The sequence below is a fragment of the Chelon labrosus genome, assembly GCF_963514085.1.
Source record: "Chelon labrosus genome assembly, chromosome: 21".
In the NCBI taxonomy this organism is placed as follows: Eukaryota; Metazoa; Chordata; class Actinopteri; order Mugiliformes; family Mugilidae; genus Chelon; species Chelon labrosus.
In genome coordinates, this window is record NC_140354.1 from 5506518 (window position 1) to 5521884 (window position 15367).

The following is a 15367-nucleotide window of genomic DNA, read 5'->3' on the forward strand; positions in this document are numbered from 1 at the left end:
CCTAATCTAACAAAATCTCAGCACAGTATCTTTCCTGCCCTTTTAGTGTTCCTTTTTCACACCGTTTGAAAAATGCCAACGACACAGATATTTTCTACCCCTTGGTTGCCCAATAATACATCCGACTGAGATGGATGCCAGCCGGATAATCATTCAAGGGGCACAAAACAAAGGCAACAACGGATGAACCATATGGATACAGGTTTGTCTCCGGGTAAAACAGCTCTGACCTTTTCATACTCACTGCTCTAATAGTTTATGACGGTTGGTTTGGGCTCATCCATGAGTTTCACATGCAATGTTTGTGACCGCAGTGATCCCAGTTACAGAAAATCCATTTTTCTAAGCTTGGCTGGACTCCGGGATAATGTGAGCCCGTATCTGCTTCTCAGGCGGTTACAACTCATTACATGTATATTAGAGGGCGATAGCGCTGGGATTGGTTTCCTTGAGAGAAGGGTAGCTCCTAGTGGGGGAAATGTGGAAGGAAATGAAAAGCGATCCACAAAGTTGCAGCAGAGCGTGGTCTTTTTTTACTGCAGAGACTTAGAATCACATGAAGAATCGCAGCACAGAACACACAAACAAGGATGTGGACACGTTGGAATGAACGAGTGATTTAAGAGACTGAGACTGGCACACAGCTGACAGTGGACGAGATGGAGGTTTAAATGTTGGCTGGTTCAGAGCGACGGTGGAAATCTAAATCGCAGCCAAACCCCAAGGCAATGCAGACACATTTGATGCTTCAGTTCGCAAAGTGATACTAAATCTCTCGTCACGGTTTGAGGAATCAACCTTTAGCCCGAACGTGGAGAAGAAGGGCAAAGAGGGAGATGGTGAAGGAGTCTATTGAGACCAGGATCAGAATGAGATGAGGCGTATTTGGACCCATCTGAAGCATGAGGAAGTTAATTTGCTTTAAACTCATCAGAGCCAGCACCCCCTGCTTTATATTCATGCCTGAACATCGTAATTGATGGGAGAAGTACGTAGGAGGAAGAAAGACTGCTACCACCTTCATTTCCGCTAACTTTCTTCTTTTCTTACTTTCTTCGGGGAAACTTTTAGGGAACGACTGTTACCCTCTTTTAGGTTTCTCCTGCTACTCAGCATCCTTTGTGAAGTAACACAGATGCCAGAAATGAGTCTTTAGCCCAGAGGTACCTGAAATGTAAGCTAAATCGAGCTCCCCCGAATACACTCAGGAGCTGACATATTCATAAGTGATTCAGCTCAACTCACTATGAACCTTTTCAAGCATCCACCTGCCCCTAAATGTTTAATAATAACCATGGAAATGTGTTCACGTAACAAAACATAATCTTGTGGGATACAGAACAGTGCAACATGATCTGCGTCTCCTATGTTTAGACTACTGCTGTCCCATGCACGGAGGAAGCAGATGTATTTGAATCTGCTATGCGCCCCATTTCCACTGAATATTAAAAGCAGAGTGCATGCATGCTGCTATTTCAGGTACAACAAAAACACCAGGTGAGGCTCGTGTGGATTTCATAGCCCTTTGTTCCACAAAAGGACAAGGTGGTTGGTTTTGAAGGTGCAGACGCATGGCAGAATGTACAGATGCATGCATAAAATAGCAGGTCTATCAGCAGCACAGGTTGTTATGTTTATCAAGACTCTTGTATGTCTTGAATGAAAGGTTTATTATGGAAGAAGCAGTTTGCGGCGGCTCTTGTATGGACTACAGGATACTGAGAGGTGTTTTTGAACGTATACCGCATTCTACTACAACACCACACCAGTACAACACTAAGAAGTCTTTAACAACTGAATTAACACTTCAGACGATGCCAGCACTATAGTCTCACTCAGTGTGGAATCTGAGGCTGATTGCATTAAATTGCATTGGTGTAACTAATAATGCAGCGTTTGTGGAAATCTCAATATTGCCCTGGGATCGCTCTTAATCTCCCAGCCATGGCTGTGAGTGAAGAGAAAGTAATAAAAAGACAACCGATACCTGACTGAAGAAACGGGCCGTCTCTGCTCTGACACAAAGATGTGTATTAAATCTAACTGCAAATGGAAAATAATAAACACACAGAAAATGTTTGTACCACAGCTGAGGAAGCAGGAATATTAAAGCAAGAGTTTGATGAGAGTAAGATGAGAAGATTGGGGTAAAAATGCAGCTGTGTCCAGCAGCCAGTTAGCACATCGCCTGCAATATTAATATAATCCAATAAAATATTAACATTGGACTTTGATTTTTTTATGTATGACACATTTTTGTCCGAAATAATGATGTTTAGAGATGCTGGCTGGCAGATTTTGGACAGAGCCAAGCTCTAGTCTTAATGCAACGTAACACTGGCTGTAGCTTCATATTTATCATACTGTGCATATGTGAGGGTGGAGCAAAAAAGCATTTCAAGAGATTTTGAATTGCAAGTGAAAAAGTGTGGTATAGTAGGACTGGCTTAAAGTTTAGGAATTAATTAAAAAAAAAGGAAATGCGCATGCATCTATACAGTACACTAAAAAAATACTTTGCTATAAGCAAGTTTTCTAAGCTAACATCTTCATTCAGCATAAGTACACTAGACAGCACAAATGAGTAAGATATCACTAACATCCTAAAATAAAGTGGGACAGTGGGATTACTACACATTCGCTGTCAATCATGAGTGTGCTGAACGCCACGGGCTGAGTGGATAGAGGAGGGAGAGGGGAAACTACACAGCCTCACACAGGGGTAAAGTCTGGATGTCAGCACAGAATTTCATTAGCCATTTTCCTGGTGAAGTTTTTCAAACATCCCGAAAAGGCTAAAAAGTGACCATTAAGTGCCAAGTAAAAAGTTCTACAAAGAAAACCCTGACTGGCTCTTGCCTAACAAAGTTGAATAGTTACCTCATTATCTTCTAAAATTTTCACACATTGATCTGCGCTGAACCAACTGTCACTGCCGCAGAAAACAGATGCCTCTTTCAAATGCTGTTGAAAAGTATTGTAATTACTGCTAGGGTACATTTTAATCGACCAACGTATTGCTAAAGAGCCAACAAATAGAAAAGCAGAATTTTGCATTCCTAATATGCCAAGAAGTGGTATTCTCATTATCTTGCCATTACACTGCAAACACTTGCAAATGTGTTGTTTTTTCCTTCCTCCTCCTCCTTTCTGGAGTTACAGCACGAAGCAGCTCTGTACCACTCGGCTTCTAAAATAGTCAGCAGAAAGCTACTTTTGATTTAGGGTCCATATAGTTATGTCTCACTACAGAACACCTTAATATACGACAAGTTGTTTTTATGACTCACAGGCTGGAGCTTTCAAGAGCACATTAGGGCAGCAAGACTTTTGCAGCAGATCACCGTGGACCAACTACAGCTCTGTGAGTAGGGAAAATCCTGAAGCTAATGAAGAAAATATTGGCCTCTTGGAAGGACCGTAATAGTGCAATTGTTTCAGGACCATGTCATACAAGCTGCTGTGGAACACTTAGGATGTCTTTTTTCTGCTCTTTTTGGAAATATAACAAACTACCTGCAGCAACACTATCAGTTAGAGAGATAGCTGAGTAGGAATTGTAGCATCGAACTTGATTAGTGTACAGATTTTACCAGCTGACAGGAGGTGATTATAGCCCTGCCATGAACAGAAGCTGGAGGGCAATCTCTGAGCTTTTTCAATGTCAAAATGAGTAGAATATCTAAAAGTTCCATATAGACTTTGACACCTTTTTTTTTTTGTAAGAGAATAACCTCAGCATCGGCCATTTAAACAACAGAATACACGTTAACATCCAAGTGGAAATACAAAGAGACACTGCAACAAAATTCATACAGGGACGATGTCGGTGTGGGTGGGGGGTGGTTCAGGAAACATCCAGCTTCTACACAAGAGGCCAATATTCAAGAGGGATGACAAAGGTGCCCTAACTCTAACAGGTGCTCATTTTAACCCAAACTACACAATGTCCCTACACGTAAAGGGGCATACATGCAGGAAGAGACTAGCTGTAATGCAAGAAGGCATCAAGAGACAAAGCAATGTTAAAGAAATTCAGCAATTTGTAGCGATGACAGGCAAAAAAATAAAATATTGGTGAAGGGGCAATGTACCAACTTAAACTAATTTCAGCTTTGAAATTAGACGCTGGACTACAGGGCTATCATATCACATGCATATTTCACAGAAGTGGTTCCCTTAGTGTTTTCATTGAGATGCACAGATTTTAATTCTTCACCCCAGTGTGTCAGCCTATGCAGAACCACCATCCAATAACAGTGTTTTCCCTTAAAGCAAAACAGAATATCACACAGTACGGAGCTCATAGGAATCATTTTTATGTAAGGCAACGTGAGACTGAGGATCGCTACAACACTACCATGCGGCCTACCATAACATTTACATTAATTAATGCGGCTGATTTCAGAGACAAGAATAAACCGTATTTAATGCAGACTGATTATATAATTTCCAATAACAGAGCCAGATCTTTAAGGATTTCGTTTTTAAGCCCAAGCATTCAGGCATGCCATGTTTGACCTGCAATATCTTTAACATTTAACAGTGAGTAACCAATGTGCATTTAGTAAACAGAAAGTCATTCCCCAGTAAGTGTAAATGTTCAATATGTCTCTTCTCTTTGCTTTGCTGGAAAAGGTCAAAATTAAATGGAAGTAAGATTTATTTTTTTTCTATTTCAAAGGTTAAAAAAATACCTTTGCATTGATCGTACCGCAATTTATATGTCAATCCATTTCACACAATGCGAAATTACTCTGATGGTTGATATTTTACAGACCATCATCGTGCACAGATATCAAACTCTGCTGTGCACATAGTTGTGGCATGGAAACAAGGACCTTTGATAAATGCATGTAATATTTAAACCCTTGAATCATTAATGACCTTGAGAGCGTACTACTGTGCTTACCACTGCAGCTGTGAGAGATGCATCATATGGGCCACAAACCCCGGGAGTAAAAGCACAAATGATCTGCAAAGATTTTGATCTTTGATTTGCAGCATCAGTCCCCAGTAAGGAATCTAAGTCAAAGAAATCTGAGAAAATACAAAGACTAAGTCTAAGTGAGATGTGAATTCTTTTTCAATGACCAAATGATCCCTCATCCACATATGGACACACGCGCATGCTCCAACCCTGGTGCATTTGCTGCCTGTTGTGGCGGAGACACGTTGTGAATCAAACCTAAACAGCCTGCAGGTCTGAGCAGAGGAGTCTGGGAATTTCTCATCTCACAATCATTAAGTGCTCAACCCCTTTTCTGAACAAGAGGTTGTGCCCCAGAAAGTGTACAGTCTGTACATCATGTTACTATTTTGTTCAGCTGATTTGGTTTAACATCAGTAAAACTCCGGCAGTGCTATTCCCAGCAGGGTCAATTACTTCAGAAATGCCCTCAAAACATGCAGCTCTTCTGCCATAAAGCATTGCATCATCATTAGCCAATCACAAGGCAGCGTTCATGGGGCTTTGTGTGGCACAGACCTAGGGAATAAGCAGGTGCAGAAGTACAAACTTCACATGCATAGTGAGATTCAGCGTGATGTCGTCAATAACAGGTGCTTAAAAGCTCAGAGCAAACATTTCTAGAAACAAAAACTCCTATTATTTGTAATCTGATCCTTATTTAAATAGACTTCAGCGAAGGCAAGGATATAATGTAATTCAATCGAGGCTGTGTCCTTGCATGCTAGATAAATATCTGACAGGCGCATGATGACATGACCCGGACCAGACCACCTGTCTTTGCTTTCAGTATTGAGAGGGCAAACAGACCGGATCAGCGGCTGATTTTAAAACAACAGGGCACGATCAAATGCATTTATCTGTTCATCTTTACAAAGATTGCGTCAGTTTGGCACCACGATGGAAATATGAATTCAATGTCAATATCAATGTCAGACCAATGTCAAGACTAAATCTACATTCCCAACATTGCAAATAAAATGCAGCAGGTGACTGTGGACAAAATGTCATTGCATTACCGACCACTACAGTCCAAATGAGCTCGATTTACATAAAGCAGAAGATACACCTCACCACGTTATGTACAGCATTGTCATGCTCCATGTCTGTGCCAGTACTCTCCTTTCATACACTATAACAGCATCTCTGCCACTGCAGGCCCCCTCCTAGACACGGTTTCTGGCTACGTCTCACTAGAGAGGATCAGCAGATACACACAGACATGTGTGTTGACATAAACCTCAGCTGAACATAGAAGGTGTAGCATGGAGGAACCAAGCTACCAGGATCAGCAGTCTCTGCACAGTGGCAACACTGCGATAAGCATGAGATTTCCAGCAGACTAATACTACGCTTAACGCTCAATTCTGCTTAATCTATTCTTTATGCTTTAGCCTTGCAGTGTGAACTGCTTCAACTCTGTAATGGGCTTATAAAGCTGCTTCTATATGCAGTTACAGAAAGTGGGGAAAGTCTGACTACCAAATGTAAATGTCACACTTCTTTACTGGCCAACTTGGCAAAGCTAAGCCAGGGCTGGCACATAAATGCCTTGCTGGTGGCTAGAATGCAATTAGAATGGTCTTTGGCTGCATTATGTTAAATAAGTGCTTTGAATTGCCACCAACGGCAATGACAGCCCTGAATACTGAAGATCTATATGGCTGGAAATGTTCTGTTTCACCAAATTATTCTAAACTGCTGTGCTTCTAAAGAAAAAAAAAAAAGAAGCAGAACTTATGGCACCAACATTTACCCAACTTTATTGTATGTTTTTCGATAAAGACACCACTGGGTCCGTTTTCAGCCTAATCCATGTCAATCACTCTAAGACAGACGCTGACTATACAGACAGAAACCAAGGACAAGCTTTACAGTGATAAAGCAAAAAAAAATCCAACATGCACACACAGACTTCTGTCTAGTGCAAAAGGTCTTACGCCTCTGCAGCTCGTCTCTGCCTTCACCTGAGCCTCAAACACATTTCCTCTGAGTTTAAAGAGACAGATGAGAGTGTCTGACAAAAGACTTCCAATATCAGCTTGGAAAAATGAAACCTTTCAAAGGTCATCTGCAAACATAGCCAAACACAGCAGCTGAAAACTGACCGGACAAGTTGAAGACATCAGTATTACAGACCGACCAGAGAATTAGTTCAAAAGCAAACAAGTTGGTTTGCTATTCCACGTGCAATCAGCCCAAGTAATTACCTCTTTTAGACACTCAGCACTGCTAAAGAGGTTTAAAGAGCTGCTGGACCCGGCAACTTACCTGCCCATCTACGAATAAACCCTTTTTTTGTCTTTTGCTCCTTGGCAGTTCCTTTCATTTTCTCCCCGTCTTTCATGTTGTCTGTCTCTTGTCGTGCTTTCCCTTCTCCCCACAAGCTACCAGACTGTCCCTTGGTGAGAGGCAAGCAAGGGATGAGGAGGAGGGGAGGAATAAAGGAGGGAGGAAAGGTGAGGGAGAATGAGGAGTTATAGAAGGAAATGACTGTGGGCGAATACTCTGATGTATGTGGCGTTGTCCTTCTTTCCTCTTTATTTCACTGTGGACGCGTTCCATCCCACAAGTGTTTCAACCTGCCTCAAAAAATATCCTCCCCTATCCTTTCTTACTTTACCTCCTACACCATTTTCACTCCTCCTTTATCATTATTTCTTCTTGAAGAAGCACTGATCTTACACGTGTAATCAAATGGCAATTCCCCACAACATATTCTGCCCGTAGACATGTAGGAGCAATATACACATTTGCCCCTAAGCCAGAATTACAGATCTTCACTTCATTTTCACGCTGCAGAACTTGTAACTGGCATTTCAAAACAGGGACCATAAAAGAAGGGAAGGGATTGAAAGAAAGAAAAAGATAGAGAAAGGCCCAGGAGGAATGGCAAGAGCATGATATTAAGGAGATGACCCACTCGTTCATCCATTTACAATACCATCCCCCATTAATTCAAGGCAGAGCTGCCTCTAGTCTTGTCACTAAGCCATCATTACATCCCCCATGTTTTATTTGTCACATTCATTTTGCTTTTTTTACGTGTATGTCAAACACACCTTGGGAGTGCTTCACTTCCCAGAGGTCGTCCATGTGGTTGACAGCACCGACCACAACCAACACACACACACGATCCGACTACACACCAAACTAAACTGTCTCTCACTAGTCACCTCTCTCTCTCTCTCTTACACACACACACACACCCACACACAGACTCACACCCACCAGCACCACCTGCTTCACTGATGCTACTTCTGCTACACCAGCCCCCTCCCATTTCTTGTTGCTCCCACACATGGTGCCTCCACCCAGTGCTTCCAGCGCCTCCTTCAACATCTCCCCAAGCCTCTCCCCAGACGCCTCGCTCCTAACCTACTACCCTTTCACTGATGCTACCTCACAGCATCACTCTCCTCAAGCAATGCCGCTCTCCAAGAGCCCTCAGCCCAACCCCCACCGGCTGCTTTCACAGAGTGTGACAGGAGGACAGCCAGCTGGTTGGATAGGACAACACGCAGAATAAAAAAAATACCTGCTACATAAGTATGCATAGAGATAGGGTTGACATGCCTTGGGATGGTGCATTGCCCATGCTGCGACACGGACCGCTGCAGCTGAAAGTGATCGCGTTTCCTGTTTCCCCCTCCTCTTTTTTTCCTCTCTCCTCCTCCCTCCTCGTTTGCTGTTCTTCTCAAAGTGGTCGGTCTCTCCTTTCCTTGCGCCGGTCCCCGCGCTCCTATTCGTTCCTCGCCTTCTACCGTCCTCCTTCCCTTTGTCTCACTCTGGCGTTCTCTTCCCTCCGCTGGAACCTCCTTCGCGAGATGGCTATGGTCCAGCAGCGGCGCTCCTGACAGCACTGCGCGTGTGTGACGGCGAGCACGTGTGTGTGTGTGTGTGTGTGTGTGTGTGTGTGTGTGTGTGTGTGTGTGAGGGAGAGGCTTGTGTGAGTGAGGGAGAGAGAGGGAAGAGATGGGCGTACTCTTCAGCAGTAGGAGCTTAGTCCGTGCATGCCGGTGCAGGGATGCTCAGCACACAGCTAAGAATGAAGCACAAAATTTGCCCATGATAAATTCACACTCCCTCACCCGCTCTCTCGCTCTCTCTCACTTGCTCCTCCATGCCTTATTTCCTCCCCATTACACATTATACTCTCTCTCTCCTCTTAAAGACACAGGCGGCACGCTGCATTGCTGCATGCCTAAGGCACATCTCATGATATGGTAATAAAGGGGAGTCCAGGGACATTGGTACAGTATGAGGCTCCGTAGCTGAGCTAGCAGGGGGGGGTGGGTGGAGAAACGCTTGAAGCATCTATTGTACCAGGAATGAGGGGGGAGAGCATCGGGGAGGGTGGTGCCGGTGATGCGAGAGAGAGTAGGAGGGAGAGAGGAGTGTGAACACTTGAAATATCCCCTTGTGACAACAGCAGCTAATGATGAAGCTGTGTTGGGCCAGAGGCAAGTTTGTAGTGGATTGGCATGGCAACCGGAGCTTGGTCGCAGGTGAGAGTGACGAGAAGGACGCCACAGGAGGGCAACCGGAACATTGCTGTGGAACTGTGGCACAGCGCTGCTGGATGTTTGTTTGCAAGCATAAATTACTATTCTTCTGAATCCTGGAAACTCATCAGCTTCAGTCATAAAAGTCCAACATTATATACGCTATTTAAGAGCACTTTTTAAGAGACAAATCCATATTGAAATGAATCATTTCATAGGGCACAAAAAAATGAGCAATAACTATCTAAAAGAAAAAAACTGACTGAGTGAGATCAGGGACATATAATAGTTATGATGATAGAGATTCTGAGTATCGCTGTCAAACAAGGTGAAGCTAAGCATTGTGGCTAATGGCTGCTGATGAGGTAAGAAGTTAATAGGAGGGAAAGAGTGAGCGAGAGAAAGTAAAAATGCCAGGAGATGGAGAGATAAAAGAGGATGGAAGCCCTCTTCAGGATGAGGGCTTTGAATAATATATGATCGAGCTGCTCATGACTTACATTGCACACTGGAGAGTCCGTCATGTCCAGCTGGTGCACAGGTTCAGAGAAAGGATACATCAGCCAGTCAGGTGCAGCCGGTCCGCCTGAGCCGGAGACAAGCCGACATAACCCTGTAACACCACAAATATTTATTTTTAAACTTAAGGTGAGGGACGCTTTCAGACTTACAGGATGTCAGTGTTTGCGATCTCACAAACTGTGTTTATTTAGATTAGTCGATTAAATTGTGAAAGATAGTTCTTCTGGTGCTAACTCCAACTGGGACATTTTTTAAATTAAATTGACAAGTACAACTTAAATTTAAAGAGCAAATGACCATGACTAGTGACAGGTTACATTTTACATTAATATATCCCCAGATATATCCCTGATATGTCTTTGGGAATATACACTATGGAAAAAAAAAGAAGCCAGTATGTAAAGAGAACAGGAGTGTATGAATAGGAGAGAGTATGATAGCTAGTTTAAATGGTGAATGGCTTTTCAACCTATTGGTAAAAGCGCTTCACAGTCACAATGACACATCTACCCACTCATTCACACAGGCTCACGCATTCACACACCAGTTCAAAGCAAAGATACATACTTTGATATCTGTTGCATGGATCACATGGTGAATACTCTGGTTCATGAACAACGCTCTCCACCAACAGAGTGACATCTGCCCATGTATAAAAACAGCCATTCAGTGGAGGGAAACATGGTGGAGGGAATATTTAAGTCTGAGGATGTTTTGGACACCTGGGAGTTGGTCACCTGCGCTAAACTGACCAGCCATATTTGAATATCCCATAAAACACGAAGGACACCATTTATATTACCTCACACCAGCACTCAAACACCCTTGCTGGTATATGGCCCTCAGGCTCTCTTCACAGAGACTTAAACCAATGGTGAATTCAGGTGATCATGCAGATAAAAACGTCAAAGGTTTATAACGAAGAACTTTGGCCTAAAGTCCCAAAAAGCAATGTTGTGTTTTCCCATGCGCTCATTATTTACTTATGTTTGTTCAGTTTATTTTCTTTGCTTCCTACTCCCTCTTATATTACAGAACCATGGAGCCTTCTAAGACATGCCCCCCAACCCTTTGTCTTGCTCCTTGGGTTCTTCTCCATCTTTAACTGCATTCAACCTCATTTACTTTCTTTGACCCTTTTCATGCCATCTCTTAAACCCCTTTCCTCCATCCAATGTGCATGCATCAGCAGTGATTGCATGAGTTGAGCCGTGGTCTCCGTTAGTGAATTACCCCTTGTGTACCACCGCTGTGTGGCTACAGTCCATGTTGTGTACTTGTGTATGCATAACAAACAAATATAAACCTGTAGCTGACTTTCTGAGACGTTTGCTGTCGTCTGTATCATCTGTGAAACACATTACCATATTTCTGTCTTGGGGAAAATAATACTGGAGACTGGTTGGTGTTTTTGCCTCTGGGCTTGTATATTTTACTGAGCAGGAAGCTGCTCAATGCAGAGATGCAACTTGCTGAGTAAGTATCTCTGAGGGGTTGACAAGCACACTCTGCCAGTGTTTTCTCATGAAATGACATCTGCTGTTGTATTGTTGGCTCTGGAACTGATCACACTGCAAAGCGAATTAATTTTGAGTGTGCTCGATCTAAAAATGAACCGGCTTTGCATTTTTATAACTTTTCAAATCGTGTTCTTGGAAGAAATGTTCGGTTGTCCCTAAGGAATTAAAGGAACCCAGTTTGCCCCGGTTGTCCTCCTTCCTCCTCCCCATCTCAGCTGTGCGAGCCCATCGACCCAGAAACCCTTCAGCACATTCTGTGGCACAATAGATCTGCCCTCGCTTCAGTGGAAACTGGCCATCTGAGGTTATTAGAGGGGGGCTGGGGAGGAATGTCAATGATAGCGTGACTTGGATGCAAGAAGATGAGGCAACCTTGGCAGGCAGGGGGCAGAGGTGTTTTCACTGTATATGGAAAAGAGAAAACGTAACTGCCATAACAGATCAATCAAGTGAACACTCCATGTGCACATTATGAGGCACACTGCCGCATACTGTACACTTCACTGTAACCTTCAGACAAGGGCCCAAAGTCACTGTAAAGTCAGAGCTAGCAGGATCCTCTGAAGAGAAATGTAGAGCTATTTCTCTTCACCTGCCATCATTAGGAAATAATTGGTGAGCCAAGACTGCTCCAGTTATAAGAAAAACATTCACACTCATCAAACCCTTCAAACTGCTGTTATTGCATTTATAACACCATGGAAACGATAAAGATCAATGTCCAGAGGAGACAATGAGACACATTCAGTCAGTAAAGTCACAAAGAAGGAGAGCCTGACACAGCTATTATGTGGGATCTACTTATGTGGTCTGGGCAGGTATTATTACGCGGCCATTCCCCCCGAGAAGCAGCTCAAATCATCAGGGAAATACACTGAGATGATCCAGTATACAGTATGCTAGTCCCAGGCACCAGCTGCCCATTGAGGGGGATAAAACCCAGCAATCCACCGGAGATGTAGCAGCAGGCTCCATTACATTTGTCACATCTCTAAAGCCAATATGCATCATTGGCCTCTGCTAGAAAGGTTTGCCAGTGGGCAACAAGAAAGAAGGTAACAATTACACTTTGATGAAAAATGCTGCAAAAACACATAAGCGATGGGAAAACATGTCCATTTACTGAAATGTTGCACCTAAGCACAGAAGTCAGAAGTGGAAATATACACAGATAATAGATATAAAGAAGTATATTTAGAAAAGGGACACTCAGACTGAGTACCATTTAACATGGCGTTGTTCAGCCGGTTTGTTTGTTTGTTTATTTTATATGTTATTATTATTTTTTTTATAAAGCGTTTACGTATTTTATATTGTAAATGTAATATGCCAAATCGCTTTTATTTTTAAGAAAGTCTGATATTGATGGCTATCCTGTTGGTAGTAGTTGCACACACTTTTGATAATATTATTTTAGCCTCACAGCTAATGTTAGCTAACTAGCTAAGCTAAATCGCCGTGCTACATTACCTCGTTGATGGTTGATACGCCGCCATCATACTTGAAGCTAGCTTGAAGCATTGGCTTGAAGTGACATATTAGCTTGAAAGCTGGCACTGGAGCGAATCTGCTAACGTTTGAGTTACGGAGCATGCGCAAATAGGCATCTTTAATTTAGCGCCTTTTTTTTTTTTTTTTTTTAATTATTAAAAAAATACAATAATGAGCATAAACAATAGTTTTTTCGATTTTAAAGTTTAAAATCGAAAAAACTATTATGTATGTAAGGGTGCATTGGATACATGTCTTAGCCGTAGACAGCATAAAGATTATTATAGATATTTATACAGTCTGTGGCCTCAGCATACACACAGACTTCTGCTTTCTATTACTCCACAAAAGAAGACGTTGAACACGTGAAAATAAAATATAAAAAAATAAGTAAAAATCTAGTAAAATCTAGTAAAATACAGAATTTACATATGAATAAATGTACAAGAAATAGAGACAGAAGTAAAAATATATTATATAGGAAGGATTAATAAGGTGCAATAATGTGCATTAACATTAATAACATAGAGTTATATATTACAGAAAGGTGAATTGTCATACAGCTGCATTGAGAATGGTATGAATGATGTAAACAGAGCTACTGGTGACGTGCTGCCACTCTATCAGGCACCCAGCTCAGAATTATAGATTTAATCAGTTGCTATCAGTTCCAGAGGCCACATGCTTTTTAAATGACTTAGACAGTTTCATTTCAAATTACAATTTGATGTTCAAAGAGGTAAACTCATCCAATGTTTCACAGCACAAGTGTTTTGTGAATCACTCTGTGGCTTTTCTTTCCTGCCATCTCTGATTAATTGTGACTCTTTACGTAGCTATTACACACACAGGTCCAGTGATCTCCCCTTTCCACGTATACAAGTATTTACTTCCTCCATCCTGAAATTTTGTAAAACAATTGTAATAAAATATTTGACTTACTAATACTTTAAAGCAGCTTTAAAGTAAATCATATGAATAGCGATTCAAGGCACCTCCACATGCTGGAGAAAAGGCCTCCTAATCTGGATCAACATGGCAGTTCACATATCAAGACCTCAGTGCAGTTCTTTTGGATTTGACATTTATTGGAAAGGCTTTCACCATATTAAATGATCCATTGTGTTCTTGCTCTTCACAAATTCAGTTGAGTGAAACTGAAGCGTTCTTGGCCTCAGTATTAATCCACTGCCAATCCTGCGTTTCCATGGCGATGTGAAAGGCTAGAGCTGACCAGTCTTTGAGAAAGGTGCAGTCACTGGTGAACTCTGTTTTCCTTTGGCATGTTCGTGTTTTGCGCGTGGGTGGACGGTCAGAATTTAAAATACCAGCCCAGTCTCGGGAACGCTGCTGAGCACCTTCTGTGACTTCTGCGTGCCAACAAGTGACCATTAATGTTACACAAAGATGCATGCAAATGACGATTCGCCTGCAATGTCAGAAGACATAAGGGGCAAAACATGGATTAACATGATTAAATGCGAGCACTGCAGCACCTTAAAATAGACATGGGCTTTTTCTGCCCTGTACGAGTCATTACTAGCGTCCAGTGATTGATCATCCTCATTGTTACGGTTGATCGATAAAAAATAATGGTGCAGTGCCTCTCTCTCTCCTGGGAGGTCATCAGAGATGGGAGGAGTACAGATTCCATTGAAAGGAGCATTACTACAGTGTACACTTTATTAAAAAGCCGGTGGCCTAGGTTGTTAATACTGATGTATTATTGCTTTATATTTTATTTCATAGGTAGTTTCATCCAATGGTTCAAGGGTCAAGTCCCTCTAAAGGGTCAGAATATAAATCTGGTGTTCCCTGTGTTAGGAAAGTGTCTGGACATGGACTTGGATTTTTCCTTGTTGTAATTTATTAGTATTTTTCTATATTAGTATTAGTATTTTTTTTAGTATTTATGTTTATTCAGTGTGGGTTTTCTTATATGAGTCTTCCATTTTTACTTCTTGTTTGGTGTTTTACTTAACACAGTGCTTGACTGGTGTTCCTTGAGTGTTTCTCCTGGATCTCCTTGTGTTCCCTCCTTCCCTGTGATTTCTGGTTTGTGGATTTTTGCATTTACCTTGGTTAGACTCTATCTGAACTTGCCCTACTTTAACGCTCAAGAACTTCTTGTCCTCCATTTAATATATTTCATTTGACTGAATTTTATTGTTGCACCCGCCTCTTCCCTCCTCCTGTGTTTTCCTGCGTTTGGGTGTCTCCCATTCTGTGCTATACACTTGGGAGAAGAAAAAGAATCTGCCGCCGTTCCCAACTTAGTTTCCATCACAGGATGCTCAGATAGAAGCAACTGTGTCAGCACAATGAGGGATGCTTTAAAAGTGGAAGTCATGCAGGGGCGA

General features: G+C 42.2%; 1 protein-coding gene across 1 annotated transcript in view; it reads right to left on the bottom strand.

Annotated features, from left to right (window-relative positions):
• The window catches only part of srcin1a (SRC kinase signaling inhibitor 1a), a 90097-nt gene extending 82524 nt beyond the window's left edge, over positions 1–7573 (bottom strand). Inside the window, exon 1 of the mRNA XM_084571047.1 lies at positions 7241–7573. Coding sequence (XP_084427173.1) covers positions 7241–7316 — 76 coding nt within the window. The 5' untranslated portion in view covers positions 7317–7573. The remainder of the gene's footprint in view (positions 1–7240) is intronic.
• Between the last annotated feature and the right edge of the window lie 7794 nt (positions 7574–15367).